General features: G+C 40.5%; 2 protein-coding genes across 4 annotated transcripts in view; both read right to left on the reverse strand.

Annotated features, from left to right (window-relative positions):
• Window positions 1-20562, reverse strand: part of cacna2d2a (calcium voltage-gated channel auxiliary subunit alpha2delta 2a) — a 134793-nt gene that overhangs the window by 101633 nt on the left and 12598 nt on the right. The gene's annotated exons all lie outside the window — the stretch shown is intronic.
• On the reverse strand, window positions 7087-8102 carry LOC148419459 (uncharacterized). Its single transcript, XM_088424125.1, has one exon. It carries the CDS (start codon window positions 7993-7995, stop codon window positions 7087-7089), a length of 909 nt encoding a protein of 302 aa, XP_088280251.1. The 5' UTR covers window positions 7996-8102.

The following is a 20562-nucleotide window of genomic DNA, read 5'->3' on the forward strand; positions in this document are numbered from 1 at the left end:
GCAATAAGTTCAAATGAATGGCCCTTTCTGACACATTTTTTCGTTCATTATTTACTTGGGAAAATACAGCGATGCCTTAACTGAACTCTCTTCAGTAGATGTTTCAGTTTTTTAAATAGTGAATAATCTTTCAAAAAAAGAGGCTTTAAACTGTTTATTGCTGCTACAAGTTGACGTTTTCTGTTAAACAAAACGAGAATTTGTGCGTTCGCCAAACCACACAACAAAGTCAGCTAAATCTTAAATGTGGGACGAAGAAAAGAAAGCTGGAAAAAAAAACAACAAAGAAAACATGGAGACAACATGCTGAGTAAACATTCAAACCCCAAAATTTTTGTCTATGAGGGTAACCACTTCATCACTGTGTTGCCCCACTGTTATTACTAAACACGCTTAAACAAAATCCAAAAGCTGCTTAAAAACATGCACAGGCATGTACGAAACAACAGTATGACTTTAAAGTAATTCTACTTTGCAATTTTAATGTCTTGTAGGGATTAAGAGCTGGGGATGTGCCAAGAGAGGGAGGTAAATGCATACCTTATTTTATTATGTTGATGTTGTTTGGAGAAAAGTAGAACTAAATTCAATCTACATGAATGAAAAGAAAAATCGAATGAATAAAATAACCTTTTGATTATCTTCATATTTACAACGATAAAGACGTGAGATAAAGACGTGAATTCCTCTTCGTCTTTTTCTTAAAAGGACAATGTGTAAGATTTAGATCATTTTTCATTACGGACAGCAGGAGGTGCTACAGTTACCGTTGTCCGGAGCTATAACAGACATGGCGGTCTCAGGAGGAGTGCCACCCCTCATGTAATATCATTTTATGATAACTAGACCCAAGATTATATTCAAAACATATCATTGGTTGTTAAGAACACATTTATTTGCAAAGTTTTGAAATATATAAGTATTTCATGTATTTATTTATGATTATAAATGAAGAAAAGTAAAATGGAACAAGGTATGCTTGTAACATGGGCCCCAGGGGGAAACACGGGGTATTATCTGGCAGGCTCGCCGCATCCAGGCAAACGTCACAGGAAACAAAAGCTGGCCAACATGTTTACATAAACCCCATTCGGAGAGTTTGAGATAAGAGGAGGGTGACATTGAACGGGGGAGAGGGGGGCGGTGACATTATCAGAGGGATTGTCAACGGGCGATCCAAACAGGTGGGAACAAAGACATACACACACGTTGACACGGTCAAACCCCAAAAAGCCAATAAACCTCACCTAATCTCAATGACATGCGGCAAGCAGCCCGAGTCATTGTGGAATAATTGGGAGGCTTTGGGTTTTGGGTGAGAAGAGGCTCTGCGGCCGGAGTCAAGAAAACAATAAATAAACACTGCTGTAGGCCAATGTTTAACAATATGTGACCCAAGGGCCCAGGGTTCGATTCACCTCCTATATTCCCGTCCCAGACATCGTTATCGCTATGTGCACAGTATGTGTATTGGCCTCAGTAATAGCTTAGGGTACTTCACAGAAGCATTTTGTCTCTTTTTAGGATTCTGTGACAACAGCCTAGAAATCATAGTTTAAAGGGGAAATCGAGAAAAACATGTTCTTTAGACTGTTATGTTCTGCACGGCCACACAAGTCTAAACACAGTAATCAAGTTAATTTCACAATGGTGGAGTATTATTTAAGCAGTGAAATCCATTGCTTTTCATCCATTTCAGGAGGTGGCCATTTTGCCACGTCCTGCCGACTGAAAAGAACCACATTTGTTCAGTGCTCTGGTAACAAACAACCAATTACACCTCAGTTTGAGACTTTCACATCACCAAACTCAGAAAACAGTTGAGCCATGATTGTCAGAGCCCTAAGCAACTGTGAAGTCATTTTTGGTGGCGAGCAAGTGGCAAAATGGTCGCCCCACCAGAGAGTGATAATAATAGGTGGGTTTAGCTTAGGGGTGGGCAATTCTGGCCCTTGACGGCCGGTGTCCTGCACGTTTTCCAGTTTTCTCTCCCCAACACACCTGATTTAAATCATTAGCTCATCAACAAGCTCTCCTGTGGCTTGAAAATAATCCTAATCTTTTGAATCAGGTGCCTTTGAGAGAGAAAACTGGAAAACGCAGGAAAATGCAGGCCCCCGAGGACCTGAATTGCCCACCCCTGATTTAGCTACTTAGCTTTATTCATTTTACACAGACACAATATGAACTTGAATGTCATATTTAGACTTGTGGAGCTGCAGGGCTCTTCACATTTTTCATTCAATTGGTAATATAAGTGTTGAAAGACATCGCAATTCATCAATTAATTAAGAATTAGTCCAATGCGGAATTATTTGATAGTAAGCCTAACCCTTGTGAAGTATTTTGTCCAATCGAAGGCATTTCACAGCAAAGGGAAAGCATTGAAAAGGGAGCTCAAATTTCATCAAGATGGAGTCAACATGTTATCACACTATTAGAGGTGCGTCACCCATTGGCTAAAATACCGCAATAATAACTTGGAATAAAATGACCCAAAATGATGAAAATACTGCACAAGGGTTAATCCAAAGTGAGCCACATTCACCTGTGCTCTTTTACAGATATTTATTGGACAGTAAACAAAACATGCAAACTTAGGCATGAGCTGTTGTCAACCACATCACACAACCTTGTCAGCTAACGCACACAATTTCGCACGCTTTATGCACATTTTGTTTACAAAGCGTGTTGAATACATTTTAAGGGTATCCATAGCATGTTTTTTTCTTTACAGCTAATTTTCTCCCATTGCATCTGGGTCTGGAACATACTGTATCAACCCGAGATGAATGGATGGTCACTGTACATGAAAGAAGAAAAAAAAAGCCATGTCCACACAAGTGATTCAACAGCACCTTGTGGCCCCATCAGACGACGATTCATAGCATAAGTGACTTGCAGCAGGAAAGAAGGATGAGAGGAAATGTGGGCCAAGCTCTCTTCCCTTCCATCCTCCGTCATGGTATTTGTCTTTTCGACGGAGATAAAGTGCGGGCTTTTTATTAACTTGCTGATGGTAGAGAATTGCTTTTCCCCGTCTGCGAGGATTTTTCACATAAACAGCAGCAAAAAGAATAACCCTCGCTATCGTTCTTCTCGCCGTCGTTTCTCTTACTTCCTCGACATCCACGACCGATACCTCACACTGAGGTATATTAAATATACAACCATAATTTCCTTCCTTCCCATTGTATTCGCTCAAAGTAATGCCATTAAAAAAGGAAAGCAAAAGGATAAATCGAGTGATGTGTTAGAAGTTGTGAGCAGGATTTCACGCTTCCACGCACTAAAGGACTTCAAACGTGCGAAACGGCACACATTATATTTTGCTACATGCGTGACAGTATTTCTGCACGTGTATGTGTGTTCTTTTGAGTGGGTTCCTCCTGCTGAGGCGACAGAGCCTTGAGGGGATTGTCTCGCTATAGTGTCTCCTCCTCTCCTAATTACGCACCACTTCCATGCCACTGATGAAGCCTGGCAGGCTGGCATCTGTCCATCAGTCCGACTTGGCGTCTTGCACTCCTAGAACGTGTTTATTTTGATTGAACATTTCACGCAGAAAAGAGCCCCAAACAGTGAAGGGACTAGGCCCTGATGCCAATCATCAAAATTAGTGTGAAATCAGCCATTTTAAAACGATTACGATTCTCAATACCAAGTCTGATACATTTTCAACACAAGGTATTAGCGCTTACGAAATGAAGGACGAAACGAAGTCAAAAAACTTTTTCATAAACAATATACACTGCAAGTATGTGTTTGTTTTGATATAACATTTCACAAGGAAAAGAACCCCAAACAGTGAAGGACCAAGCCCTGATACCGATCATCTAAATCCTTGTGAAATTAGCGATTTTAAAAAGATTACAATTCTAAATACCAGGTTTTACCAAGGACTATAGCTTACGAAACTGAAGGAAATCATTCAAAAACTGTTTCATCATCTCCTAGTATGTGTTTATTTTGATTCAACATTTAACACCGAAAAGAACCCCAAACTGTGAACGGACCAAGCCCTGATGCCAAAAATGAAAATTAGCTATTTTAAAATGATCATCATAAAGTAGATGTATAGAACTTTCATCTGACATGGACAATCCACAGGATTTTTAGAGATCGGCGTCTGGAAAGTCTATCTAACCTGCGTGACTGTCGCTCTGGCAGCCATTTTGTCCATGCGCTCTTATCTCAGGCGCGCCGCGGGCAAAAAGAGAGCAAAGCGGCTAGGAATCCAGAGGCAATTTAAAGGTGGCGGCTGTTACATTTCAAACCGCCGACAACTCTACAGTCTTGCGCCGCACAAGCGGACTCGGGATTCAGGACTCTGATGCCCTTCTCAGACGTGGCAAATCCTGACCCTGTAGGTTTTTCTTTCTCATTTCCGCTAAGCTTGATAGAGAGCAGCTCTGTGTTGACTCATGAGACATAGAGCACAAGCTAATTACCCACAGACAGCCCCAAAAGGCCAATTTAGATGACATCACACCATAATCTCACTGGACCTCCGTTCAATGACCGTCTGAGATTTTGTTTTTTCTCTGGGTTTATTTTATATTGCATTTGAAGAGGAAATTGCCATATTGCAAGCTGTACCTCACAAGAGCTCAGTTCAGTGGAAGTCAAAGGAATCATTTTATATGTATTTTTATTTTTTAATGCGGTACCAATGCAAAAAGATTTCATCTGTTATCTTCGATGCCCCAGTTATGTCATTAGACCTCAAATTAGTGAGTCAAGGGATTAACGGTGTTGTTTTTTTCCCTTGGCGTTTCATGCCACGCTCATTCATAAAATGACTTCTGTCATTTTGGATGACAATTTGCAAGGCATACATCACAAGACCTTTGTACCTTAGGGGGTGGCATCACCCGGATTCTGAGCAACTGTGATGTATTTTTAGGTGATGGCGAGTGGCAAAATTGGCGTTCACTGAGATGGATGATGGTTGATTATTGCCTCTCAATTCATATTCCACAAACGCAATACAAATCTGAACACATACATTCATATAGTAAACACAATTTCTGACTTGACCTCCCCTATGGCAGGTCAGTTTATAAAAGTTTTGCCTATCTATACTTTGACATTTTGACAATTGTGGAGAACAGTTCCATTTTTAAATGTAATAACCGTTGAGACACGTTTGAACCAAAGCATGTCCTTTCAAGGTGGAAATATTTGTTATTATTTTTCAGTGAATAACTTGGGATGGATGGATAGCCCCCCACGCAATTATCATATGTGGTGGTTCTCTTTGCTTTGTTTTGTTTTTTTCCTCGCACACACAAACAACCTACATGTCACCTGCCAACAGAGTCATCGCTCATAGCGATACCAACCCTGGTTGGCAGATGAGCAACAGTGGGATGCCATGCATGCTTTTCTACGTGTTTGGGGGGGTCTGACCTCTATTGCACGTGTCCTCATTCTTGCAACTGTGAAGCATGGACCCCTTCGCATCGCCGTGACACATCAAACCCGACAATCTCAACCAAAAGCAAAAAGGTCTCTCGACATCAAACGTGGCCAGAGCCGCTTTTCATACAGCGTGCCAATTTCTGCCAGAGTGGCAGTTTCCATGGAAACACTTAATGACCAATAACAGAGAACAACCTGGGGAACATTCGAGGCGAGCAAGGGGGGAGGCAGACAATGACAGAGAGGCACGCAAAAGAAAAACACGGCAATCTCGTGGAACAAAAGAAGCAATTTAGTATCGGACGACGGCGTGAAGTCTGATTATGTCGTCAGTGTAAATGATCATTAATTTCAGTGTGTACGGCCGGCCCAGATTAATGCTTTCCCTTGCCGCGACACAGAAAGAGCCGGTCCTTCTTTTCTTCGGGGGGTCCTCAAAGCGTTAAGTCGGGCTTTTTGTCAAAGACTGAGCAGGGACCACACCAACATTCATATTGCAGCCATTTTCTACACCACTTATCCAAGACGGGATGGAGGCAGGGGCCGGAGATGGACCGAGAGCCGAAAGGCACATTGGTCGCCAGTCAATCACGAGGCGATTGTGAGTCGCTCAAAGACCGGCAATTCAAAGCCAATGCCAGCAGAACAAAGTCTGCTGTGTGAACCGCTGCGTAAACAAACTTTTTTGTTTTTTGTTTCAGCTTAATTTAACGCTGAAATCTACAGTGTACATTAGTGGTTAATAATGGCAGAAGACCGATGAAAGGTAACTTGGACCTTGGTATAAATGAATGTATATTAAAAATAAATACAAAAATAAAGCTGGAATCAGAAGTTAAAAGCACCCCCTTCATCTTACAGATATTCAACATGTACAGCAATATCTACTAAGCTAGGTTGAATGGCGAGCATTTGCACAATCAGGAGTTAGTCAAAGGTTGACCCATAATTGCTGTCTCGCCCCAAAATCTCAGAATTCCTTTTTAGCTTCAGGCATGGGTCCTTTAAATTTTTACGTTATGACAACAATGTCCACCAATGTGTATGTTGCTAGCTGATTGTTGTTAGGGACTCATTTCTTCTATATTTCCAAGCATCACTACAAAGTTAATGAGGGATGTGTTTGGTACCCCACTTTTGGGCATGTACGGGTATTCGACTTCTCTTAAATCGATCATCTAATGGTGACTTCAAATCAAAACGGCAGGCTTCATGTCTATTTTCTATCACTGGACTAAAATGCTACTTCATAGCTGTTGGGAAAAATTAAGCTGTTGGCCGCCATCTTACATTACCACCCGCTGAGCAAGGCTAACTTGAATACATCAGCTTTACCACGGTGTTGTCACATCTTCGCTCTCAACGGCCGAAACGTCAGTGACAAAATGGGTGGGTCACATGGTTCTATACCTTACATCCATGTTTTTGGAAGATGGGAGGAGACCAGAGTGTCCGGAGAAGACACACGTGAGCACGGGGAGAACATGCAAACGCCACACAGGAAGGAAGGTGCAAGCTGGAATTGAACACCTGAAATATGAGGCCGTGCAGCCCTTGTGAGAAATCTTCAAATAATTTTAATTTTTGCTCCACTGCTACATTTGTAAAAATGACAAACATAATCATGTCAAGCTGTTAAACTACTACAACTATTAAAAACGGTCAACAGTTGAAGGCAACCTTGCGTGCAGACTTTGGAATTTCCTCCTCTGTTTTCATCTCTGCCTGGCTCTGCAGTTTCAAGTTGAATTCCTTCTTATCAGCTTTCTCGTTTTCTTTCATTTTGCTCGCCTCTTTTTCTTGCTTTTCAGCGCTTTCCGCCTGCCTTCTCTCACTCCAGAAGCCAGTCCAGAAAGGGGACTTTTTCTTCTTCTTGTTAAGGTTTTCCATCGATCTCAGCCTGGCATGACATGCTTGGAGGTTCTCCATCATCTTCTCCTCTCGGACCTTCTGGTCACATTTGTCTTGCTCAGAAGATTCCATATAAATCTGAAACTTCTCTTCTAGGTCCCTCACCTTCTGCTCGCTTTGCTCAAGTTGGGCCATCCGGTCCTTGAGGTTTTGTTGCAGCGCTGCGATTTGAGCCTCTTGCCTCTGGAAAATCTGGTCGTTTCGCTGAAACTCATCTTTGTGGTCATTGAGAGTTTCCTCAAGCGTATGAATTTTAGAGTTCTGCATTTGGACTTTCTTCTCGCTCTGCCGGAGCTCTTCGCTCTGCTTGTGGAGACTTTGTTCTAGCGAGGACACTTGATCTTGCTGCTTCTTGACATTTATCTTACCCTGCTGAAGTTCTGCTTCCTGAACTTGAAGCCTTTCTTTTAGATAAGCGATTTCTTCCGCTTGTTCCGCGATGGTCTCGCTGTTCTTCTTGTTTTCAGCTTTGTGCGACATAAGCTGGTTCTGTAACTTAATATTCTTCATGGAGGAAATGTGAAACTCATTGTAGTAATGCTCCTTCTCGGCAATTGCAGAATAGTGAAAGTTCATCAGTTTCATGTGCAATGATTTCAAAGGAGAAAATTTGCTGAGCACGTCATCGCTAGACATGAATTCTTTGGTGATTGCGTTCATTCTAGCGACGCACCCTGTGACTCAAACCCTGTGGGTAATTTGGTGCCGTGAGTTGTACAACAACCAACATGCTAGCAACGTTACCAGTCCAATACATAAAAGATGGCCGTCGCTCGTCCTTTGTCGCATCACTTTGTGATGCTACATTGCAACAAAATGATAACGCATGACTCCACAAGGTTTACTTAGTGAGACGTCTTCAAAACAAGCCTTTCAAGTCTTGTCATGACGTTACTATTTGTATGTCAAGTGAATGAAACTGTCATAGGTCAAAAATGGCGTCGCCAAGCATTCTGAATCCACAGCGGGTTGAAAATGGCACAATATGTTCTTTACTGGTTGATTTGGGCACATTGTTTATTTTTAACTGAGTTGGAAAAAAATAAATAAATAAATAACAACTTTATCCGCGGTTGGAGGTGCTTGAAGCCATTTTCACACATAGGCATCTACAATGACATCAAGTGTTATCGCGACCGGTCAACAGAGTGCATATCAGTACTGTAGGCCTAATTTTTATCATATACCGTGCACGCTTACAACCAAATCTCAAGTACTACCGTGAGAAGATTAGATACACCCGCCAGAAAAAAGAAGCATGGCCATAGACAACGGCAACATATATCATTGGAAATATAAAGAGTTCAGTAGCCCGAGTATTGGAGATATATATTTTTTGTTTAACCAAACAGTGTGGATTAGGCGAGTTTGCAACCATTTGATCGGAAATGTAAAAAATGAAAACTCTTAATGGTGGAATTCTACCTCACTACAGTACATACTACAAACACAACAACAACATGCTTATTTTGTGTGTTAGTACATTTCTGTGTTAGTACATTTGCCACCTAGATCACGGCCTGTCCTTCACTTCATCAAGTGGTGAAAGATGACACAAGACATCGAAGTGTCAAGAAACCCCAGAGAAGGAAGTGCATTATTGGCTGCTTTTAAAACTGCGAGGAAGAAAAAAAATAAAATAAAATACTCAGTGCATCTAAGAACAGTTGACTTTTCTGGGCAGGCAGGACAAATAGTGGTTAAAAGTCCTTGTTCAGATAACAGACATGAGAAGGAGCATCTCAAGCACTTTTGCTTTGCCTTTTGTTCACTTGACAGCTCTGACATTACATCAAAACCCTTTCATTATGTGAGCCCACATTGCTCACCATTCTGCTTTCAAAAGAAACTTGGCTTTTATCAGACGGTTCAGAACAAGGAAAACAATCGGCGGAGACACACAGAGGCGGCTTCAATCTTCCGAAATTGTGTTGCAGAAACCAAAGGCGACTTTCAAGAACGCTGTCAATCAGCATTTTGCACAAAGTGTGACAATAAGTGTCACGTCGTGCTCTCGGAAGGGCTCTAAAAACACACTGCGACTAAGTAAAGCGCAATCGTTTTCTGTCTCATTCGCTTTTCTCATTTAAGATCGTCTGCATTTCCAACGCTAAACTGGGTTGAACAACCACGTTATCAAAAGGGTGTCCCTCATTACCTGTTCTTTTCACAAAGCCGTTTTGTAAATTGCCAAAGTCATGAGACAAATTTCCCACATTAGATCTTGTTGGAAACTGTCGATTATAATTGGTCACTTAAAGGAATCCTACCAAACTCATTCATACATTTTCATCGGTAAAATGTCAATATTTTTTACCTTTAAAAAGACGTTTTTTTCCCACTTGCTGTCAACTGAATAAGCCATCACGTGCTCAATACTCAAGTAACGACAATCGCATCTCACCTATTTTCTGTGTTTGGTCGTATAATAGTTACAAGCTGTGAAAAGTGTTTCTAAAGTTTTTCATCGTACAAAAATAATCTAGTCATCAAATGAATTATCGACGAAATCTCTACTTTTTACAAATGATAATGGCTAAATACGTTTAGTAGCCGTTTAGAAGACTTCCTTTGAAAATAGGCCATCAGGGGTTATTTGTTGCAATGCAGACTTTGCATGATCGTTTTGATTACTCAGAAAAGAAATGTACACACAGTACTGCCGTTTGACTACGTGAAGGAAAAAGGGACTTTGGACCAGACTGACTTGAAGGCTAAGAATGATCCTCTTAGGAGCCCCCAATCATCGCAGCGCATACATTTGCAAAGCTCCAGCCCAAAAAAAAAAATGTTTTCAAAAATGTTTCATGAAATGCTCATTCCTTGAGCTAACTTTTCTACTTTATCACCCCCTGTCACCACAAACGCTTTTGTGCTTCTGCGAGACGGGAAGAGTTAGAGCACGATTCTAATACCTGTGTTGCTTATTTCCCGTCTAATAAATGAGATAATTTTCCCTGTACCACCGTGTAATGGGAAGCGGTAAGAGCTCGTTCAAACACAATGAGCTCGGAGATAGTGTGAACCAGTTAGACGTCTATGCACTCATGCTCAAAAAATATCATCTGCTGTCATTAGCAGAATTGAAATGATCAAGAATAAATAGCTGAGAAGGCCTCCATTGTGGAGAGTTGGGAGTCAAAAGCACGAGGAGCATTTTTTTTCTTAAATGAACTCAATTAAAAACGCTGCCGGATGAATGAGATTTGATTATTTCTTCACTTGGATAGCTAACGTTTAATGGCGGGCTACCAGAAGACATGCTGCATAGTCCCCTCCCCCTTCACAGTTGAAAGACTAAAATGATTAAAAACAAAATCAAAAGGTAGCGGAAACTCGGCCATGTTTGATACCAAGCAAGAAATAATAGGAATTAACTTGCTAGAGTGCTAGTAATTAACTTGCTATAGCGTGCTCCAATGCGGAATTGTCATATTTGTATCACGCAAGACCATCAATAAACCTCTCTAGACTTCATTTCAGCCATCATCGAAGGATGGTAAGAAATGAATAAGAACATTAGAGCGTGTCTTATTTTTCTTTGAATGGGGAACATAGTTTAGAAGCCACATTTTGCCTTACCCGCAAATGTTATTGTGTCATGAACATAGGATTTGTTTTCGTCTGCTATTTGTGGAGAACATTTAAGTCCGTCCATTTATGAAGACGTGACTCAAAGGAGGACGAGTTGAAAATTTACAGAAGACTGATGTGTTAGCTTCTTGACTTAATAAAACAAGCTAACTGCCAATTGGGGAGCTGGCATATGTTTGTCACTTGTAGTCAAATGTTTGAATGTCATACATGTGACATATGTGACCTGAAACTCATAGGTTTTTACCGGAGCTTCATATCCCGCATGAGAACGTCCTGAAAACTGTCAGTAGCAACCCGAACCCAACATTAAAGCAATGTTTCAAGAACCCATGCCTCAAATTGGACAGGAAGTCAGCGAAGATGTCAAAGGTACGGCCCACAGGCTGGATCCAGCCCTCAAGGAGGTTTAATCAGGCCCACAAGGTTATTTCGTGAAGCATCACAAAAATGAAAAGCTTCGTAATTGCTTAAGTGACGGAATGTAGAGCCCATCACTAGCGTGCGCATTCTAGTTTTGTTGTGCTACTACACAGCACAGGTAGAAATCCTTCCATTTCCCGAAAGAGATTCACAAGGGGCGGATTATAAGTGACATCATGACTCCTCTTTGTGAGCTTCCAACGTCTTCTGTCATGTGCGTATATCATTTCGTGGGTCCCGCCCAGTGTCCAAAATGACACCAACGCTCCATTTTATTTTATGCAATCATTCACATTTGACTGCACTCTTTGCAAAGTGGTATAACCCCAAACATTGATTGGGGCATTTTCCTTTAGTCGGATATTTAATATTAGGATACAGGGGAACTAAAAGGAAGTTATTTTACTTAATCTATTTTTTTTCAAGAATATATTTAGGATTAATCCCTTTATTCACCAGTAATTGGTGAATAAATCTACACGTATTTGCCACTTGTATAAGATGTAGTATGATTGTACCTGTCTGGCCCGCTTGAGGATAGATTTTCCGTTAATACTTCCCATTAGCAAGGAGTTTTTTGTATGAATAACTTCTTGTAGCATACAATCAGAAACACAAAGGGTACTCATGGATTTTGGATTACTGGAAACAGCTTAATAACTTTGAAAGACACGAGCGCCTCATTGCCAATTCGCTGCCGATATTAATCCATAATGTGGCTGCATTGTCTTCTAAAAGGAACCCAGCCGTCCACACGCACGTACACACCTCAATAGACCCATCGTCCTCCACGTCCCTTTGTTGGGTCTGCATTACATTAAAGACTTCAATCATGTCCTAGAAGGAGCCACTATCAAATTCAATCCAGTACAAACCACTTTATTCTTTTTCCCCACTCAGCAGACCAAAAATTCTAAGTTGACGTACACAATACAATACAGTACGATTCCATCTTGATCAATTCAGCTGAGTACATGTGAATTATTCATAGCGAGAACGTTTACAAGCGGACCTCTGGCGCGGCGGTGAAAAAGTGTTTATTTCAGCATGTTGCAGGCTGGCGAGAGAAGGCCACGCACTGTCAAATGTGATTAGCAAGTACCATCTTGATGATGGTACTAACTCTGTGTCGCTTACTTTGGATGATGAACATAGCGGGTAAGCTGCTGTCCCGGATTGATAGGTTAAAGAGACGCGTGCTGTTTGTGAAAGAGGCTATGGACACTGCTTACACACGGTGGAACCGACATGAGATCAAAATGGAGTTTTAAAAGAGAGTCATTTGAAAGGGGCTCTGCATCTTCACCCAGCTGAGCTGACCATTTTGTGGGAACAGAAAATCAGTTGGGGGGATAAAATTGTGCTAATACATATTCAAAAAGTGTACATGCTATCAGGGTTTGAAATCTTACGAGTGCAACTGTATGTCTGCCAAAGTTCAATGGCATTTAAACCGCTTTACGATAAACATCAACAACTGTCATGACCTGTGGGGTTGGTTGTGTTTGTTTTGCCTCCCACTTCAGGCATTTTTAGGTAATTGCTCTCATTTCTGTTGGCGTCAAACTGCCTCCGCTGCAACGCGTCACTACAATGGTCGGTGTACGGGGTCACAAAGATGGCTGCCTAAAGACTTGATCTCGTGTGAGAGTGCTTACAATATCGTATTTATTATGCATAAATTCAAACTTGAATTGGTTATCCATCAGTCCCAAGATTGCTAGTGATGTTTTAAACAAAACATTTCAGACTGTTTTAAGTTTTGGGGGGGGTATTAGGTCTTCTGTTACACGCGTCCTATGTTGAGTTGCGATTGTGATTGTGTTTGCACATGACAAACAATTTGAGCCATTCTACCTCGATCTGTAGCAGTGTGACTTGTAACTGACAGTAGAGCCTCAAATCACTATAAAATTAGCTCTTGATTAGTGGTTGAGCTAACAAATAATTCTCAAATTTAAACTACTAGAGTTGCTTCGCCTCCAGGCCAGAGAGTTACATAAGGCTTCTTTCTACCATTGTGTTGCCGTTGCGTGGGTCTGTATTGAAAAGCGGTGGAGAAAACAATATGAGGGCGAACATGCGATAAAATAAAAACCTTCCCACGCACATAAACGCCACACATCGTCGCACGCTGACACTTATTACGAGTGATGAAATACTGTAATATTGTTGCTTTGGTATTCTATTCCCTACACCTGTCCTCTCAGTCACACGGCTGTGATTTTATCTACAAGCAATTTGCATGTCAGCATGTGTGTCAATGCTATGCATTATTCTGCACACGTGGAGGAGTCGTAATGCGGCCGCAGTAGAATCGCAAGTGTAAATTTAAACCAATAACTTAAATGTATGGTAAACTACAATATGAAAAGCCTATTTATAGCAAAGCACCCAAGCGTGTTTTCAGGTAATACGGTGAGACCAGCTGAGGTAAGTAGATGGCTGCAATCTCGAGAGGAGACAATAAAAGGCCATCAGGGAGGAGCACAACAAAGTGTATTAATGAAATATGAATGTGGCTAGCACATATTGTCGCTCCTCACAAAGGCGAGATATTAAAAGTATACAGCGTCTACGATCGTTTCCTCATATGCTATCTCCAATCAGCACTGGGATGACTGTCCCGCTCTTCAGCACCATTTCACATGCGTGACACCCGTTTCGCCCCCATGATGGCTCCCACGGTCTCCCGCCTACACGTCGGAAATTGAAGTTGTCTGTGTGAATGAGCGGGAGAGATTTAAAAGAATTACGTGCCGGGATGAGGTAAAATTGTGAATATCTGAGTTGAAGATGATGCTGTGAGATGCTTAAAAAAAAAAAAAAAAAAAAAAGAACAGAACTGTGGTCTATGGTGAGATGCTTAAAAAAGAAATGTATGGAGGACTAATAAATTTGGTCTGGACAAAATGAATGCAATTCAAAATCACAATTTACATTTCATTGTTTCATGAAACATGAAAGGTAGAAGCGATAAAGTCACACATTTGTTTGTGTAACTGTTATCTGCCCTGTAACAGATTGAGTTATGTTTTTGTTTATGCTACACTTGTAGTAGAATTTTCAACAAGTGCTAAACAAGTTAACCACTCTAATTGAAGTAATTAACTGTGTTTCATATTAATTTGTGGCTTATTTGCCTTTTATTATGAATTAACCTTTAAGACCAAAACAATTATACTTGATAAATCTGATTATGTGTATTGTGGTACAGATTACTTTGTTGCTTGTGTCTGTTAAAAAAAATTCCGTGGGAAGAATGACCTTGAAAATTTTAATTGCAAATGAAATCACAATCACAAGATTGGAGTAGAGGAAGGCAAGTGTATTATTTTTCAAAAACCTTATTTTTTAAATTAATTTACCAACGCTGTGGGGTTAACTTGTCCCAATATGCTTACCATAGTTTCATATGACGCAAACATTGACAGTCACTCATAATTTGCAAAACATTGTACTCTGTGTTCAACAAGCAGCGATTAGAAGAAAACTGTTCAAACACTTCATTTACTTTCAAAAATGGCATTGAAAAATGGCTTTGTTTTTAAGTGAACATTGATTTGTTTAACACAGGTTGGCCAGCACTTATCGTGATGGCACCTCTTCCCTTTGGGTAAACTGAAATTTCATAGCCTGCATTTCCAGGGATACGTGAGCATAATGCGGGGAGTATGTGGAATCTAATTAAAGACTTAGAAAATAAATAATTAGTACTATATAATATTAATAATGACTTTTACCCTGTCTTCAAGTGTTGGTTTGGTCGCCGGTGCACGCGTCAAAATGACGTTATTTCGGCAACCACGCCCCTCCGCGCGGTGTCCACGCGGAACAGATTTTGCACAGCGCGTATCTCCCGGAATTTTTTACGAACGGTCAACGTGGCCGACAAACTATTGCTTATGGAAGTTTGCACGCAAAACACCTATGGCATCCATCCATGATTATAATTGAATTTATTTCTTGAATAATTAACAGGGATCAAACCCCAACCACCCAATAGTTGCTGGCGGACACGGCCTTCTATCAAAATATTTTTGGAATGATAGTGATTATAATTTGTTGATTTAATTGATTTATACAATAATTCAGGGGATTATCCCACACAGCACTGTGTCAAATATTGACCAACAGCAAGTCCGAGGTTTTATAATAAATGGGTTTGTTTTTGCAATCACTAAATTGATTATTCAACGTAATGTCATCTCGTGTAGCGTCTCATCGGGTCGTGCTGGGGCCGACTTGCAAGAGGACGATAACTGAATGCCTCTTGACCCGCTTTAATCAGGAAAAAAACACGGCACGCATAAACACCTCCGCATCACTCGCGATGACACTCAACCTCAGCACCTGCAAACAGTAACACGTTTGCATTTTTTTTCCACTCTGTTATACCCACTCGTTTGAAGTTTGATCTTCCCGCAGCGAAGAAACAGGCGCCGCGGTGGAGGGCAAAACTCCATCTGTTTCATTTCAATATGAATGTATGCTTGGTAGAGAGGTAGGGAATGGTGAAATTGTGGCTGGAATACAGAGTGGACATGCGAGGTTAATTGGAACCCTCTTTGATGTCTGTCGGTGTATAAAATGAGCTGGTGATCCAGAGTTCACGAAAACACACACACGCGGGGAACACACACGCTCACATTTGTAACAGTCACACCTGTACCTCTTCCACATCTTAGAGGTTGTTCCAGAATTAGGGGTGTTTTCTGTCCTTCCGTGAAATAATCCATGTAAAATATACATAAATAGAATACTTCGGTAAATTACATTGTCATGAGATATAATGTAGGCATTGTAAAAAGCATTCCTAAATGTTGTTCAGTGTGATGGATGTGGATCTTAAAAAAAAAAGGGGGTGCCTTATAATACAATATGGAACGATTTTGAATTGTAACAATTCAATGTTGTTGCACTCCTACAAATAACTATTGATTACTTAAAATGGCTTTTTTTCTCTTGATATAATGATGACCAACCTTTATATCAAATACAACAAATGGAATTATTTTTAGATTCGCTTTTTTCCATATAATTTTATAAACATGTCTTCCTTGTAATCACAATGTATTGTTTTATCACAGAAATATTTCAAAGACTACTTTATCTCACATACAGACACGCCTTTTATCAAAATATGTTGAGCCATCTGGAGGCAGGGAAAAAAAATGGAGCTGCATGACTAAGCAAAATTGAATCATCTAGCTTTACTATGTTCTGATTGTAAAACAAAACAAAACAAAAACTAAGGTAACACCATGTTTTTTTTCTGAATTCAGTCATGATGGAGCGTGTCATCTGCTCATTATTGGAAAAAGACTGGCAGCTATAACAGCAGTTAGCATAGCAGTTAACACAGTTAGAAGATAGTTTTGTGGAAAAACCAAAGACTAGTATTGATTTTCAGACCGGTTATTGTACTGTACTTCTGATATTAAATTACTATTAAAAATAAAACTTTCAATTACAAACGGATGTTTTCAGTGGCCCATCCCAAGCAATATGAGAGCACAAACATAAGAGGAAGGCCCTTTGACTACGCCAGGGGTGTTTTACGACAGAAATCCAAACATAACACACACTCTAGGATTTAACATGCAAGCATCCTCAAACAGATCCACACATACTCACATGACATCGGCATGACAATGGAAGCTAAGCCGCCTGTAGGCAAACATTGACTCTGGCTTACATACACAATGCCCACTTTAAACAGATTCTGCAGACATACATACAATTTCAATGACATCTTTACTGTGGTTGACTATACTTCTACTAATCAGTGACCTTCAAGGAATATTCAACATTTTCCATGCAATATTTTTGAATAATCCAATTTTTTTTTGAAGTTACATAAAAGCTTGCATGTCACGGACACGAGAGTTGAATTTCCCCAATTAGCCCGACCGTTTGTTTGTAGCAACGCAGCGGGAACAGTGGAGCAGTCGCATCGGAACGAATGACAGCTTAAGTGAAGAGTATGTGCCAGATTTCTTAATAAACAAACTCTCGCGCTTTAAGAAGTCCTGCCAATTAGCGGGTCTGTCGCAGAGCCTGAAAATATCAATAATGGGCTTGTGTAGTAAGCATATAATCACTAGTGTGTCTTTGGAGGTGGCCCGCTATTGAACCCAGTAGAAAGTGAAAGCCATTATTTAAATAGCACAACACAGAGGCATGATCAACAATGGCCGGCGGCAACAACCACCATTATCTTTGACTAACCTTAATCAAGTAAGTGCTTGCTGTCTAGTTGTTAGAGGAGCTGGAGGAATTATATTTGTTGTACTCCTCAGGTCCCCCTAGGGGAGTACAATATCTTAGGGCTGTCGTAATCCAATATCTTTATAATAATTTATTCTATCCATCATTTCATTGTTTTATCAAGTGACCGGATAATATTTCATTTTGCATCCATGTGTACTGCAAAATCATCCTTCCCAATTCATGTTTATTAACCAACTACTGTTTACAGTATTTAGTAGTATTTGTACTCATCAAACCATTTGAAAATGATTCAGTAACTGGTTATCGTTTTCCAAAGTTTGCAAACGTCTTATTTTGTTTAGACAAGATAATCAGTCTGCTTGGTGAAAGATTAAAGAAACCAGTAGATCTAAACATTTACTCAATTATTAAAATAGCTGTTGGATTAATGAATTAATAATAATGAATTAATAAATATTTAATAACATTGATATCTTATGGTATACATACAGTACCATTAGGTTTCTGGATGTCCCTGCCCCACATATTTAGTATGCAATTAAACAAGAAAGAAAGAAACTTTGTATTTGGTGCACAAATATGCACGCATCGACTATTTTGAGGTTTCAATAAACTTAGCATTAATGATTTGGAATGTCAAAGGTTAAAAAAAAAAGGGAACAATCAAAACAAAAGAACTAAAGGAATCTTACATGACTCACCACTACAAGTGTTTCTGCTCCTGTAAGAGTACCGAATATGTCTAAAATATGTTTGTGGACAAAATAAAAACACATTGTGACAGATTGTTTATCTGCATTATGTCAATAAAAATGCGGAGCATGAAATCTCCGGCCAATGATGTGTCTTCAATCTTCCGGCAAAAATGAAAGAAAAAAAAAAAAGAAACAAATGTTACATAAACCAAACAAGGCAATGTACTTGTGTGAGAATAAGCACACTGCGCACATGAGTGAGTATATTTGTAACGCAACAATTGTAGTGGTGAAACATAAATCCTATCAAGCAAAGGAGCCCCGGGAAAAGGGCCAGAGGGGGAGATGAGAGCGAATCTCGCTACGAGCCAAAGGAGGAGGTGGGGTATTTTTTTTCCCCAAAAAAAAGGTAAAGAGCAAGCTGCAGAATGGAAAGGAGGTAGGTAGCTGAGTCCTACATAATCAAACACTTTTCTCGGTCTTTCACATCGTTTTTTAAAGAGCCACCCACCACTGAGGCAAGCCAATTAAACTTATTCACAAGTGTGACCAATCAATCCCAGGCCGGCTCAGGTGGGGGAGGCAGAGAAGAAAACCTTGGAGACCCCAAGCTCTTGCAGACAAAACACAGCTATTAGAAGGTAAACACAATTCGCTCGCAGTAATAAAAGAGCACCGTAGCCACCATTTCACAAGCACAAATACACAAACAGAAGCGCTCCCTCTGCTCTGAATTGAAATAGAAAAAAAAAGTACTTCACACCTGGACATTTTGACACTCCACACTTCTGCAACCCAACCGAGTGTGCTTCCTGAAACGCCACATGAAAAATATCCATGCCGAATAATGGAGTAAAAAACTAAAGCCAGGTATGCGCATAATGTTTAAGATCACATTTTAAATGTGAAAGTGGACCCAAGACGATGGGAAATAAACGGCATACGTGTGTTTACAGCTCTTGTAAATTGTAGCGTTCTTGAGACAAGCAACACAGCACACAAACGTAGTAATATCTTGTGAGCCACCCCTCTCGAATGTCTCCGATAGCAATGAAACTGACCTGTAAGAGACAAGGTGCCACGAAACATTCAAACTGATGGAAAACACAGGCAAAAAGAAAGAAAAGAAATATGTCAGTCTTGAATAATGGTGGCCTGGTGGATGAGTGGTAACATGTCCGCCTCAAAGTTTAGAGTCCCAAGTTCAATTCCAGCTGGCACACTCCAAAAACAGGCATGGTAGGTGTAATGGACACTCTAAATTGTTCTTAGGTGTGATTGGGTGCGTGAACGGTTGTTCGTCTCAGTGTGCCCCGCTATTGGCTGGCAACCAGTCCAGGAAGTGCCCCGCCTACCGCCGAAAGACAGCTGGGATAGGCACCAGCAAGCCTGCATACCTAATGAGGATAAGCGGCTATAGGAGATGAATGGATGGAAGTTTGAATATAGGTAAAGGTGAATGTTTATTTAGCCACTCCATTCGATTTATTTCATAGTATGTGTTTGTATGTAAGACTAGGTATTCTCTGTAAGATGTATTTATTAAATATATATCAGCAGCTATAGAAAATAGATGGATGTTTGAGGGAAATTTATTTGATTTGCATTATTTGCTATGAGAAACAATGTTTTGTTTTTTCTTACCATTCAGTTTACGTCAGACATTTTGGAATAAATAAATCACAAAACCAAGGTTCTACCGCATCCGCACAATGTTGTCGGCACGCTGCGGTGAAACTACGACCATTCCATTAAAAAAGTAGAAAAGTAATCCAAACACAAGTAAAAGGGTAGTGACTCTACATAATTCATTTTTTTTTCTAAACCCTGTATATTAAAAGATAGCCATTTCAAGGAAGTGTCTTTAATGCCAACCCAGCGATATCGGCATGCGGGCCTGCACTCTGCTGATAGATTTCATTCATATCACCACGGTTGCAGAGGAATCCTTGTAACCTTCACCGGTGTCAGAAAACCAATAAAGGGGCAGAAAAATAAATAGTGTGCGCTTGTGAAGCCTCGTGTTCTCCTGTCAGCCTCGGGGAGTGTGAAGCTGGGAGTAATGGTGCTGACCAGCTCTCACGCTGCTTAACGTTCAGCTCGCCACTGCTTTTATGCGCCTCTCATGTTCACTTAGCTTTGCCGTGCGTTTGCTTGTTGTTTGGCACAAGTGTACAAGTAAAGGATAAAGCTGGCACTCCACTCAGGCCGCGAGTTCTTTGGGGTGAGGCGGGGTCCCGAACCAAATAAACACGCTTCACCAACAGACCGTGCCTAAGCT

This window comes from Hippichthys cyanospilos, chromosome 9 (assembly GCF_059441005.1).
Source record: "Hippichthys cyanospilos isolate Australia breed blue-spotted pipefish chromosome 9, RoL_Hcya_1.0, whole genome shotgun sequence".
Classification (NCBI taxonomy): Eukaryota; Metazoa; Chordata; class Actinopteri; order Syngnathiformes; family Syngnathidae; genus Hippichthys; species Hippichthys cyanospilos.

What these genes read in the sequence shown, in the direction of transcription:
- LOC148419459 (XM_088424125.1), bottom strand. Translation starts at nt 7,995, where the DNA reads ATGAACGCAATCACCAAAGAATTCATGTCTAGCGATGACGTGCTCAGC.